This window comes from Amblyraja radiata, chromosome 2 (assembly GCF_010909765.2).
Source record: "Amblyraja radiata isolate CabotCenter1 chromosome 2, sAmbRad1.1.pri, whole genome shotgun sequence".
Classification (NCBI taxonomy): domain Eukaryota; kingdom Metazoa; phylum Chordata; class Chondrichthyes; order Rajiformes; family Rajidae; genus Amblyraja; species Amblyraja radiata.
The window spans coordinates 56,943,937-56,958,321 of NC_045957.1; the positions used below are offsets into that span (position 1 = coordinate 56,943,937).

A 14,385-nucleotide genomic window follows, 5' to 3' on the forward strand; every position below is an offset into this window, starting at 1 on the left:
TAAGCACAAGGTAGTGATTGTGGGAGATTTCAATTTTCCACACATAGACTGGGAAACATTCTGTAAATGGGCTGGATGGGTTGGAGTTTGTAAAATGTGTGCAGGATAGTTTTTTGCAGCAATATATAGAAGTACCTACTAGAGAAGGGGCGGTGCTGGACCTCCTGTTAGGAAATGTGACGGGTCAGGTGGCAGAGGTATGCGTTGGGGAACAGTTCGGGACCAGTGATCACAATACCATTAGTTTCAATATAATTATGGAGAGGGTCAGAACTGGACCTAGGGTTGAGGTTTTTGATTGGAGAAAGGCTAACTTTGAGGAGATGCAAAAGGATTTAAAAGGAGTAAATTGGGACAGTTTGTTTTATGGGAAAGATGTGGAAGAGAAATGGAGGACATTTAAAGGTGAAATTTTAAGTACAGAATCTTTATGTCACTGTTCGGTTGAAAGGAAATAGTAAAAATTGGAAAGAGCCATGGTTTTCAACGGAAATTGGACACTTGGTTCGGAAAAAGAGAGAGATCTACAATAATTATAGGCAGCATGGAGTAAATGAGGCGCTTGAGGAGTATAAAGAATGTAAAAAGAATCTTAAGAAAGAAATTAGAAAAACTAAAAGAAGATATGAGGTTGCTTTGGCAAGTAAGGTGCAAGTAAATCCAAAGGGTTTCTACAGCTATATTAATAGCAAAAGGATAACGAGGGATAAAATTGGTCCATTGGAGAGTCAGAGTGGACAGCTATCTGCAGAGCCAAAAGAGATGGGGGAGATATTGAACAATTTCTTTTCTTCGGTATTCACCAAGGAGAAGGATATTGAATTATGTGAGGTAAGGGAAACAAGTAGAGTAGCTATGGAAACTATGAGATTCAAGGAAGAGGAAGTACTGACACTTTTGAGAAATATAAAAGTGGATAAGTCTCCAGGTCCGGACAGGATATTCCCTAGGACATTGAGGGAAGTTAGTGTAGAAATAGCAGGGGCTATGACAGAAATATTTCAAATGTCATTAGAAACGGGAATAGTGCCGGAGGATTGGCGTACTGCGCATGTTGTTCCATTGTTTAAAAAGGGGTCTAAGAGTAAACCTAGCAATTATAGACCTGTTAGTTTGACGTCAGTGGTGGGCAAATTAATGGAAAGGATACTTAGAGATAATATATATAAGCATCTGGATAAACAGGGTCTGATTAGGAACAGTCAACATGGATTTGTGCCTGGAAGGTCATGTTTGACTAAACTTCTTGAATTTTTTGAAGAGGTTACTCGGGAAATTGTTGAGGGTAAAGCAGTGGATGTTGTATATATGGACTTCAGTAAGGCCTTTGACAAGGTTCCTCACGGAAGGTTGGTTAAGAAGGTTCAATTGTTGGGTATTAATGGTGGAGTAGCAAGATGGATTCAACAGTGGCTGAATGGGAGATGCCAGAGAGTAATGGTGGATGGTTGTTTGTCAGGTTGGAGGCCAGTGACTAGTGGGGTGCCACAGGGATCTGTGTTGGGTCCACTGTTGTTTGTCATGTACATCAATGATCTGGATGATGGTGTGGTAAATTGGATTAGTAAGTATGCAGATGATACTAAGATAGGTGGGGTTGTGGATAATGAAGTAGATTTTCAAAGTCTACAGAGAGATTTATGCCAGTTGGAAGAGTGGGCTGAAAGATGGCAGATGGAGTTTAATGCTGATAAGTGTGAGGTGCTACATCTTGGCAGGACAAATCAAAATAGGACGTACATGGTAAATGGTAGGGAATTGAAGAATGCAGGTGAACAGAGGGATCTGGGAATAACTGTGTACAGTTCCCTGAAAGTGGAATCTCATGTAGATAGGGTGGTAAAGAAAGCTTTTGGTGTGCTGGCCTTTATAAATCAGAGCATTGAGTATAGAAGTTGGGATGTAATGTTAAAATTGTACAAGGCATTGGTGAGGCCAATTCTGGAGTATGGTGTACAATTTTGGTCGCCTAATTATAGGAAGGATGTCAACAAAATAGAGAGAGTACAGAGGAGATTTACTAGAATGTTGCCTGGGTTTCAGCAACTAAGTTACAGAGAAAGGTTGAACAAGTTAGGGCTTTATTCTTTGGAGCGCAGAAGGTTAAGGGGGGACTTGATAGAGGTGTTTAAAATGATGAGAGGGATAGACAGAGTTGACGTGGATAAGCTTTTCCCACTGAGAGTACGGAAGATTCAAACAAGGGGACATGACTTGACAATTAAGGGACAGAAGTTTAGGGGTAATATGAGGGGGAACTTCTTTACTCAGAGAGTGGTGGCTGTATGGAATGAGCTTCCAGTGAAGGTGGTGGAGGCAGGTTCGTTTTTATCATTTAAAAATAAATTGGATAGTTATATGGACGGGAAAGGAATGGAGGGTTATGGTCTGAGCACAGGTATATGGGACTAGGGGAGAACACGTGTTCGGCACGGACTAGAAGGGTCGAGATGGCCTGTTTCCGTGCTGTAATGGTTATATGGTTATACAGCGAGGTACAGGTACAATGAAAAATCGTGATTGCAGCAACAAAACAGGCTTAAAACTCAATCACACAAAAACAAATTTATTCTCAATATGCATAAAATATACACAACATTTCTAAAGAAAAGACTGCAAAAACAAGATATTAAGGCAAAAACTAAATTTTAATAAAAGTCCATGGTAGTGCAAGAGGTGCAAGATGCTGTAGTCAAGGCAAGTTATAGGGAAGTAGCTGTCTCTGAACTAAGTGGTGTACAACTTTGCACATGATGCCCTGAGTCAATTACTCCCTGTAGCCACTTGCGTTCCTATGGATTGGAATGGCTGCACTAGGCCATGATGCAACCAATCAGAATACTTTCAAGTACATTTGTAAAAGTTTGACAGAGTATTCGGGGACATACTGAATCTCTTTAAACTTCTCATTCAGTATAGGCAGTGGCGAGCCTTCTTTGCAAGTGCATCTATGTTTTGGGCTCAGGACCGGTCATCTGAGCTGTTAACACCCAGGAATTTGAAATTGCTAACTCTCTCCACTGACCCACTGATGAAAACTGGTGCTGTGTCACCCAACTTCCCCTTTCTGAAGTCAATAATTAGTTCCTTCGCTTTAAGTGGGAGAGTTTATTGTTGAGGCACCACTTAACCAGGTGTTCTACCCCTCTCATGTATGCTGACTCATCCGAGGCATCAGTGGTTTAGCCAACCACCCTGGTGTCATTGGAATTTATAGATGGCATTGAAGCTATGGTTTCTTCCTAGCTGTTATCAGACTATTGAACGGACCTCTGAAGCCAAAGTGTAGTCTTAATCTCCCAAGCTACTTGTTGTGGATCTTGCACCTAAACAAAAATATCTGCACTGTCTCAGTAGTCATAAAACTTCTGCTCTTTGTTTATTTTCTGTTGTACTTGTGTATGGTTTGATTGTATTCATATATGATTTTCCTAGGTAGAATGCAAAATAACGTTTCTCACTGTATCTTGGTACACACAAAAGTAATAAGCGAAAACTAATATCAAAATCTGTTTCCATTGATGCTGTTTGATCTGCTGAAACATTTTATCTCTATTCAGTTTATGTTTCCAACTGCAGCTTTTGATTTTCATTTTGTATTTAGAAGATTGATAGATTTTTACGCACAAAAGGCATCTGAGATTATGATATATTAAATGCAGAGCACGCTCAAAGGGTCAAATGGCCTATTCCTATTCTCTCTGTTCCTGTGTTTCTTTCAACCATGCTGTTTGAGTGTCAGCAAAATATTTATTTCTTCTTTTGCTGGGAAAGAATATTTCTTATCAAACTGCAGAAGCACATGTAGTGAAACATCCTTAGTTGTGGATCTTTTGTTGCTTCCAAACCCAGGCTTTGCAGATTTAAACTGACCCTTTAATTACTACGATAAGAGATTTTGTCATGCAGATCCTCAAACTGTACAATTTTCATCAAACTAGGAGACTAATTTACAACATTTACATTAAATCTAATATCATACAGTAAAACTGCCTACTTTTTTCACTACCAACACCTCCACCAAACCATCATCATGCCTTCTATCCAAAAAATGTCAGAATTTCTGAGTTAACATCAAGGTTGATAAACTTTGGTCAAAAATGACAGATCTGATTCTGTTTCTTTTCCCTCAGATGCTACATGATTTGCTGAGCATTTCTAGCCTTTCTTTATTCACTAGCACATAATGCAGATCTTGGGATGAATAAACGGTGCCTACAATATAATGTTTTAAATCTGAGAAACTAACAGCTCCATTTTGATGTGATATGAATATGATTGACATACAAAACAGTAAAGTTTTAAGTCAGGAAATCATTTTCCAGTTTGTAAAACTTTGGCTAGACCACATTTGGATTAGTATGTGCAGTTCTATTCACCCAATTACAGAGTGTGGAGGCTTTGGAAAGGGTGCAGAATAGGTTTACCAGAATGCTGCCTGGATGAGAGAGTTGTAAGAAGAGGTTAGACATAAACTGTTTTCTGTGGAACGTCAGAGGTTGAAGAGATACCTGATAGAAGTATGTGAAATTATGATAGGCATAGATAGGAAAGACAGTCAAAGACTTTTACTCAGGGTAAAAATGTCTAAAATTAAAGGGCATGCTTAAGGTGAGAGTAACAACGTTTAAAAGGAATGTCTGGGGCAAGTTCTTTACATGGAGAGTGGTGGTTGGCTGGAACGCACTGCCAGAGTTGGTGATAGAAGCAAATACAATAAAGGCATTTAAGAGATTTTTAGATCGGCACATGGACACGGAGGAAATAGAGGAATATTTATCACATGCAGGCAGAGGAGGTTAGTTTGGTATCAAGTTCAGCACAGACATTGTGGGTTGAAGGGCCTGTTCCTCTTGTGCTGTATTTTTCTGTTCAATGTTCAAAATGTCATACCATCATTATCTCTAGTAGCCAATACTGAAAATATTAGCATATTAGAAACAATACATTAAATTCAATCATGTCAGATTAACAAAACAGCTTTCCCTCAGTAAGTTTCCAATGTATCTTCTATTTCAATGTCAAGATTCCTTCTCTCCAGATCCTACTCCTTCTCTCCAGATCCTACTCCTTCTCTCCAGAGATGCTGCCTAACCTGCTGAGTTACTCCAGCATTTTGTGTCTGCCCTCAAGATTTCTACAATCTATAAAGACCATAAAATGTTCTTACTTGTATAAATATATTCCATATTCGTTCTTCTGTAAACTTCTGTTGCTTTTCCTTGAGGGAATTAAAGTGCTCACCTAGGGGTGCACCTTCAATCAATTCCATTACTATATACAATCTGTCATCTGCAAAGAAGGGCAATGTATATATAAAACACAAGGACACAACTATCCTTATTTATTCTACATCCATAGACTGGAAATATATCTTAATTTTTGTATCAAATATTTCTGCATAGTTCTGCATAGTGAGAAAATTAGCAAAACAGAAAAGTAATTAAAAAAATTCCACCTAAGATAATGTTATTATACCTATGATAAATTATCTAATATATATTTGCCAGATAGAAATATATAAGGCAGTCAATAAATAGTCATAATATACCTCAGCATTTGTAAGGTACTGATCTGGCAGCATAAATAGCATAGTAAGTAATAAAATCTAATCTACTACTTGTCATCTACTACAGAATGCATGCACATTCTCTCCTGAGGCATGTAATATTTCACGATAATATTTGGTGCTCATTGTTATAAAAACTATTTTAATGCTGGTGTGAAAACGTACATCATGGTGCTTACAGTTGGGATCACGGAGACATGGTTCCAGGGTGACCAAGGCTGGGAGCTGAACATCCAGGGATATTCAATATTCAGGAGGGATAGAGAGAAAGGAAAAGGAGGTGGGGTAGCGTTGCTGATTAGAGAGGAGATTAACGTAATGGAAAGGAAGGACATTAGTTTGGAGGATGTGGAATCGGTATGGGTAGAGCTGCGAAACACTAAGGGGCAGAAAACGCTGGTGGGTGTTGTGTACAGGCCACCTAACAGTAGTAGTGAAGTTGGAGATGGTATCAAACAGGAAATTAGAAATGCGTGCAACAAAGGCAAAACCGTTATAATGGGTGACCAATCTACATATAGATTGGGTGAATCAAATTGGCAGGGGTGCTGAGGAAGAGGATTTCTTGGAATGTATGCAGGATAGTTATCTAAATCAACATGTAGAGGAACCAACGAGAGAGCAGGCTATTTTAGACTGGGTATTGAGTAATGAGGAAGGGTTAGTTAGCAGTCTTGTTGTACGTGCCCCCTTGGGCAAGAGTGACCATAATATGGTTGAGTTCTTCATTAGGATGGAGAGTGACATTGTTAATTCAGAAACAATGGTTCTGAATTTAAAGAAAGGTAACTTTGAGGGTATGAGACGTGAATTGGCCAAGATTGACTGGCAATTAATTCTAAAAGGGTTGACGGTGGATATGCAATGGAAGACATTTAAAGACTGCATGGATGAACTACAACAATTGTTCATCCCAGTTTGGCAAAAGAATAAATCAGGGAAGGTAGTACATCCGTAGATAACAAGGGAAATCAGGGATAGTATCAAAGCGAAGGATGATGCGTACAAATTAGCCAGAAAAAGCAGCATACCGGAGGACTGAGAGAAATTCAGAGACTAGCAGAAGAGGACAAAGGGCTTAATTAGGAAAGGAAAAATAGATTATGAAAGAAAACTGGCAGGGAACGTAAAAACTGACTGCAAAAGTTTTTATAGATATGTGAAAAGAAAGAGATTAGTTAAAACAAATGTAGCTCCCTTGCAGTCAGAAACAGGTGAGTTGATCATGGGGAACAAGGATATGGCGGACCAATTGAATAACTACTTTGGTTCCGTCTTCACTAAGGAAGACATAAATAATCTGCCGGAAACAGCAGGGGACCGCGGGTCAAAGGAGTTGGAGGAATTGAGTGAAATCCAGGTTAGCCGGGAAGTGGTGTTGGGTAAATTGAATGGATTAAAGGCCGATAAATCCCCAGGGCCAGATAGGCTGCATCCCAGAGTACTTAAGGAAGTAGCTCCAGAAATAGTGGATGCATTAGTAATAATCTTTCAAAACTCTTTAGATTCTGGAGTAGTTCCTGAGGATTGGCGGGTAGCAAACGTAACCCCACTTTTTAAGAAGGGAGGGAGAGAGAAAACGGGGAATTACAGACCAGTTAGTCTAACATCGGTAGTGGGGAAACTACTAGAGTCAGTTATTAAAGATGGGATAGCAGCACATTTGGAAAGTGGTGAAATCATTGGACAAAGTCAGCATGGATTTACGAAAGGTAAATCATGTCTGACGAATCTTATAGAATTTTTCGAGGATGTAACTAGTAGCGTGGATAGGGGAGAACCAGTGGATGTGGTGTATCTGGACTTCCAGAAGGCTTTCGACAAGGTCCCACATAAGAGATTAGTATACAAACTTAAAGCACACGGCATTGGGGGTTCAGTATTGATGTGGATAGAGAACTGGCTGGCAAACAGGAAGCAAAGAGTAGGAGTAAACGGGTCCTTTTCACAATGGCAGGCAGTGACTAGTGGGGTACCGCAAGGCTCAGTGCTGGGACCCCAGCTATTTACAATATATATTAATGATCTGGATGAGGGAATTGAAGGCAATATCTCCAAGTTTGCGGATGACACTAAGGTGGGGGGCAGTGTTAGCTGTGAGGAGGATGCTAGGAGACTGCAAGGTGACTTGGATAGGCTGGGTGAGTGGGCAAATGTTTGGCAGATGCAGTATAATGTGGATAAATGTGAGGTTATCCATTTTGGTGGCAAAAACAGGAAAGCAGACTATTATCTAAATGGTGGCCGACTAGGAAAAGGGGAGATGCAGCGAGACCTGGGTGTCATGGTACATCAGTCATTGAAAGTAGGCATGCAGGTGCAGCAGGCAGTGAAGAAAGCGAATGGTATGTTAGCTTTCATAGCAAAAGGATTTGAGTATAGGAGCAGGGAGGTTCTACTGCAGTTGTACAGGGTCTTGGTGAGACCACACCTGGAGTATTGCGTACAGTTTTGGTCTCCAAATCTGAGGAAGGACATTATTGCCATAGAGGGAGTGCAGAGAAGGTTCACCAGACTGATTCCTGGGATGTCAGGACTGTCTTATGAAGAAAGACTGGATAGACTTGGTTTATACTCTCTAGAATTTAGGAGATTGAGAGGGGATCTTATAGAAACTTATAAAATTCTTAAGGGGTTGGACAGGCTAGATGCAGGAAGATTGCTCCCGATGTTGGGGAAGTCCAGGACAAGGGGTCACAGCTTAAGGATAAGGGGGAAATCCTTTAAAACCGAGATGAGAAGAACTTTTTTCACACAGAGAGTGGTGAATCTCTGGAACTCTCTGCCACAGAGGGTAGTCGAGGCCAGTTCATTGGCTATATTTAAGAGGGAGTTAGATGTGGCCCTTGTGGCTAAGGGGATCAGAGGGTATGGAGAGAAGGCAGGTACGGGATACTGAGTTGGATGATCAGCCATGATCATATTGAATGGCGGTGCAGGCTCGAAGGGCCGAATGGCCTACTCCTGCACCTAATTTCTATGTTTCTATGTTTCTACATCATCTGAACGATCAATCAAAAATACGTTGTAACATTGTCATAGAGCTGTTTCATCACAGCACAAAATAGGCATCACACTGAGTTATTTTTTAGTTTTACAGATCAATCATTATGGGTGAAAAATCATAGCTTTAGAAATGTGAACTATATGAAAGACAATTTACTTATCATTGTAGATGTTGATGCAAACTTGAATTTATGGGATTCATATACATTAACAACAACTATGATAAATATACAATTTCTTTAACTATGTAAATTCTAATGTTGCTTTTTATTTTTATGCACAAAATTATACTTACTTTCCACAAAAGTCTTGTAATATCTAACTACATTTGGATGATGAAGCTGCAAAAAGAGAGAAAATTACTCATGACAAAAAATCACTCTAAAAGTCATTTATGATCATTGCTGTACATTATTGTTCAGTCAGTTACTGTAAAACAATGCAAAGATTTTATTCTCTTCAATATGTTTAGTTTAGTTTATTTTATTGTCACCTGTACCAAGGTACAATGAAAAACTTTTTTTTTTGAGTGCAAAGACAATAAATGTTTATTACTATGAAATTGTTTTTTTGCAATGATTTGATTGTGTTATTGGGCATTCTTAACATTTTTTGTTACAAAAACCTCTTTTTCACAAAAAAGAACATAAGAAATAGAAAACACAAGTAACATAGAAACATAGAAACATAGAAATTAGGTGCAGGAGTAGGCCATTCGGCCCTTCGAGCCTGCACCGCCATTCAATATGATCATGGCTGATCATCCAACTCAGTATCCCGTACCTGCCTTCTCTCCATACCCTCTGATCCCCTTAGCCACAAGGGCCACATCTAACTCCCTCTTAAATATAGCCAATGAACTGGCCTCGACTACCCTCTGTGGCAGGGAGTTCCAGAGATTCACCACTCTCTGTGTGAAAAAAGTTCTTCTCATCTCGGTTTTAAAGGATTTCCCCCTTATCCTTAAGCTGTGACCCCTTGTCCTGGACTTCCCCAACATCGGGAGCAATCTTCCTGCATCTAGCCTGTCCAACCCCTTAAGAATTTTGTAAGTTTCAATAAGATCCCCTCTCAATCTCCTAAATTCTAGAGAGTATAAACCAAGTCTATCCAGTCTTTCTTCATAAGACAGTCCTGACATCCCAGGGATCAGTCTGGTGAACCTTCTCTGCACTCCCTCTATGGCAATAATGTCCTTCCTCAGATTTGGAGACCAAAACTGTACGCAATACTCCAGGTGTGGTCTCACCAAGACCCTGTACAACTGCAGTAGAACCTCCCTGCTCCTATACTCAAATCCTTTTGCTATGAAAGCTAACATACCATTCGCTTTCTTCACTGCCTGCTGCACCTGCATGCCCACTTTCAATGACTGGTGTACCATGACACCCAGGTCTCGCTGCATCTCCCCTTTTCCTAGTCGGCCACCATTTAGATAATAGTCTGCTTTCATGTTTTTGCCAAGAAAATGGATAACCTCACATTTATCCACATTATACTGCATCTGCCAAACATTTGCCCACTCACCCAGCCTATCCAAGTCACCTTGCAGTCTCCTAGCATCCTCCTCACAGCTAACACTGCCCCCCAGCTTAGTGTCATCCGCAAACTTGGAGATATTGCCTTCAATTCCCTCATCCAGATCATTAATATATATTGTAAATAGCTGGGGTCCCAGCACTGAGCCTTGCGGTACCCCACTAGTCACTGCCTGCCATTGTGAAAAGGACCCGTTTACTCCTACTCTTTGCTTCCTGTTTGCCAGCCAGTTCTCTATCCACATCAATACTGAACCCCCAATGCCGTGTGCTTTAAGTTTGTAAACTAATCTCTTATGTGGGACCTTGTCGAAAGCCTTCTGGAAGTCCAGATACACCACATCCACTGGTTCTCCCCTATCCACGCTACTAGTTACATCCTCGAAAAATTCTATAAGATTCGTCAGACATGATTTACCTTTTGTAAATCCATGCTGACTTTGTCCAATGATTTCACCACTTTCCAAATGTGCTGCTATCCCATCTTTAATAACTGACTCTAGCAGTTTCCCCACTACCGATGTTAGACTAACTGGTCTGTAATTCCCCGTTTTCTCTCTCCCTCCCTTCTTAAAAAGTGGGGTTACGTTTGCTACCCGCCAATCCTCAGGAACTACTCCAGAATCTAAAGAGTTTTGAAAGATTATTACTAATGCATCCACTATTTCTGGAGCTACTTCCTTAAGTACTCTGGGATGCAGCCTATCTGGCCCTGGGGATTTATCGGCCTTTAATCCATTTAATTTACCCAACACCACTTCCCGGCTAACCTGGATTTCACTCAATTCCTCCAACTCCTTTGACCCACGGTCCCCTGCTATTTCCGGTAGATTATTTATGTCTTCCTTAGTGAAGACGGAACCAAAGTAGTTATTCAATTGGTCCGCCATATCCTTGTTCCCCATGATCAACTCACCCGTTTCTGACTGCAAGGGACCTACATTTGTTTTAACTAATCTCTTTCTTTTCACATATCTATAAAAACCTTTGCAGTCAGTTTTTATGTTCCCTGCCAGTTTTCTTTCATAATCTATTTTTCCTTTCCTAATTAAGCCCTTTGTCCTCCTCTGCTGGTCTCTGAATTTCTCCCAGTCCTCCGGTATGCTGCTTTTTCTGGCTAATTTGTACGCATCATCCTTCGCTTTGATACTATCCCTGATTTCCCTTGTTATCCACGGATGCACTACCTTCCCTGATTTATTCTTTTGCCAAACTGGGATGAACAATTTTTGTAGTTCATCCATGCAGTCTTTAAATGTCTTCCATTGCATATCCACCGTCAACCCTTTTAGAATTAATTGCCAGTCAATCTTGGCCAATTCACGTCTCATACCCTCAAAGTTACCTTTCTTTAAGTTCAGAACCATTGTTTCTGAATTAACAATGTCACTCTCCATCCTAATGAAGAACTCAACCATATTATGGTCACTCTTGCCCAAGGGGGCACGTACAACAAGACTGCTAACTAACCCTTCCTCATTACTCAATACCCAGTCTAAAATAGCCTGCTCTCTCGTTGGTTCCTCTACATGTTGATTTAGATAACTATCCCGCATACATTCCAAAAAATCCTCTTCCTCAGCACCCCTGCCAATTTGATTCACCCAATCTATATGTAGATTGAAGTCACCCATTATAACAGTTTTGCCTTTGTCGCACGCATTTCTAATTTCCTGTTTGATACCATCTCCAACTTCACTACTACTGTTAGGTGGCCTGTACACAACACCCACCAGCGTTTACTGCCCCTTAGTGTTTCGCAGCTCTACCCATACCGATTCCACATCCTGCAAACTAATGTCCTTCCTTTCCATTGCGTTAATCTCCTCTCTAATCAGCAACGCTACCCCACCTCCTTTTCCTTTCTCTCTATCCCTCCTGAATATTGAATATCCCTGGATGTTCAGCTCCCAGCCTTGGTCACCCTGGAGCCATGTCTCCGTGATCCCAACTATATCATAGTCATTAATAGCTATCTGCACATTCAACTCATCCACCTTATTACGAATGCTCTTTGCATTGAGACACAAAGCCTTCAGGCTTGTTTTTACAACACTCTTACCCCTTATACAATTTTGTTGAAAAGTGGCCCTTTTTGATTTTTGCCCTGGATTTTCCGGCCTGCCACTTTTACTTTTCACCTTGCTACCTATTGCTTCTACCCTCATTTTACACCCCTCTGTCTCTACGCTCACACATTTAAGAAACCCTTTCCCTTCAACTCCATCCTCCACTAGCCCATTCGACACCCCACCCCCCTTATTCAGTTTAAATCCACCCGTGTAGCAGTGGCAAACCTGCCTGCCAGAATGCTGGTCCCACACCTGTTAAGATGCAATCCGTCCCTTTTGTACAGTTCCCCCTTACCCCAAAACAGATCCCAGTGATCTAAGAATCTAAATCCCTGCCCCGTGCACCAGTTCCTCAGCCACACGTTCAGGTCCCGTATCTCCCTGTTCCTGCTCTCGCCAGCACGAGGAACTGGAAGCAAACCGGAGATAACAACCCTGGAGGTCCTGCTTTTCAGCATTTTTCCGAGCTCTCTAAAGTCACGCTGCAGAATATTCATCCCCTTCTTTCCGACATCGTTTGTGCCGACATGCACTACCACTTCCGGATGTTCACCTTCGCCCTTGAGGATTTTCTGCACTCTGTCCGTGACATCCTGGATCCTGGCACCAGGAAGGCAGCACACCATCCTCGCATCCCGTCTGTTGCCGCAGAAACCCCTGTCCGTACCTCTCACAATGGAGTCTCCCACTACAATGGCGTTGCCTGCCTTAGGCCTTTTTGGTTTTGGCTCAACAGCCCTATTCGCATCACAAGCCAGTCCGCCGCCCAGTGTAAACACCTCTTCTGTCCCGACAGCTTCTAAGTGGGTGAACCTGTTCACAAGAGGTACAACACCCAGGGACGTTGGCATTCCATGCTTCCCTCCCGTTCTCACTGTCTCCCACCTTCTCTCTTCCAGTACCTTAGGTGTAACAATCGTACTGTAGGACTTGTCGAGGAACGACTCCGTTTCTCGGACGAACCGGAGGTCATCCACTTGCTTCTCCAGTTCCCCAACACGGCACTTCAGGAGCTCTACCTGGATGCACTTCTCGCATTTGTAGCAGCCAGAGGCACCAGCGGTGTCCTTGACCTCCCACATACTGCAAGCATCACACTGAATCAGCTTGCCTGACATCTCCTTCTTTCGTCTCTCCCTCTGCAGTGTTTTGCGTAGTCTCCTCTCCTCAGCCTCCTCTCCGAAGACTCTCGAGCCAAAGACTCACACTTTTCTCACAGGGCACTCGAGCCAAAGACTCACACTTTTCTCACAGGGCACTTCACTCACTGCCGCTCCCTAAGAGCAGTCTTACTTAAATTGACTGATAAATTGCCTGATTTACCAATTTACAACCAAATTCCTCAGTTTTCAGCTGTTTTCCCTGCACTGACTCACTTCTCTCCTCCCACTTGGGCTAGAGCCAATCAGTCGTATCTCTTGCTAAACTCCTCCTGCTGCTGCTGTTGTTGCTCCCAAACCTACAGCAGTTCTGAGTCAAGTCTGCCTGTCCTTGACCTGTACTTAAACTGTTTTCACTTCTCTCCTCCCACTTGGGCTAGAGCCAATCAGTCGTATCTCTTGCTAATCTCCTCCTGCTGCTGCTGTTGTTGCTCCCAAAGCTACAGCAGTTCTGAGTCCTTTGTGAGTAACTGCAGATTCTGGTTTACAAAAAAAAGACAAAGCATTGAAGCAACTCAACGGGTAAAGCAGCAAACCTAGAAAACATGGATAGGCGTTGTTTCAGATCAAACACAAAATGTTAGACAAAATTCCAGCAGATCAGGCAGTATCTGTATGAATAAACATACTTAACATTTCAGTTTGAAGAACCTTCATCAGAACTGAGGAGAAAAAGTAAATTAGTCTAGGTAGCAAAGAATATGTGGTGTCTGTGTGTGTGTGAGGGGGGGGGGGGGAAGAACAGGTGGAACAAAGGGAATATCGGTAATTGGCTGACATAAAGTAGCCATGAAATAGAGCGTTAAACTCCTTTGTCAACATTAAACCTGCTGGCTGCAATGTTCATGGACAAAAAAAATCAGGTATTGTTCTTACTTTGGGCCTCATTGTTCAGAATAGGAGGCCACAGAGAAGGAGACCTGTAAACTAAAATGTCTGTCAATAGGAAACGGGCTCACTACTGCAGACTGAGCATAGGTACTCTGCAAGCAATCACCCAGGCTGTATTTGATTTTCTCCATTGCAAAAGAGGCACACTG

At 41.7% G+C, this 14,385-nt stretch overlaps 1 protein-coding gene across 1 annotated transcript in view; it reads right to left on the reverse strand.

Moving 5' to 3' along the window:
* Nucleotides 1-14,385, reverse strand: part of nek10 (NIMA related kinase 10) — a 172,214-nt gene that overhangs the window by 68,596 nt on the left and 89,233 nt on the right. The window contains exons 20-21 of the mRNA XM_033047147.1: nt 8,871-8,916; nt 5,171-5,292 (exon numbers count right to left, since the gene is read on the reverse strand). Coding sequence (XP_032903038.1) covers nt 5,171-5,292; nt 8,871-8,916 — 168 coding nt within the window. The remainder of the gene's footprint in view (nt 1-5,170; nt 5,293-8,870; nt 8,917-14,385) is intronic.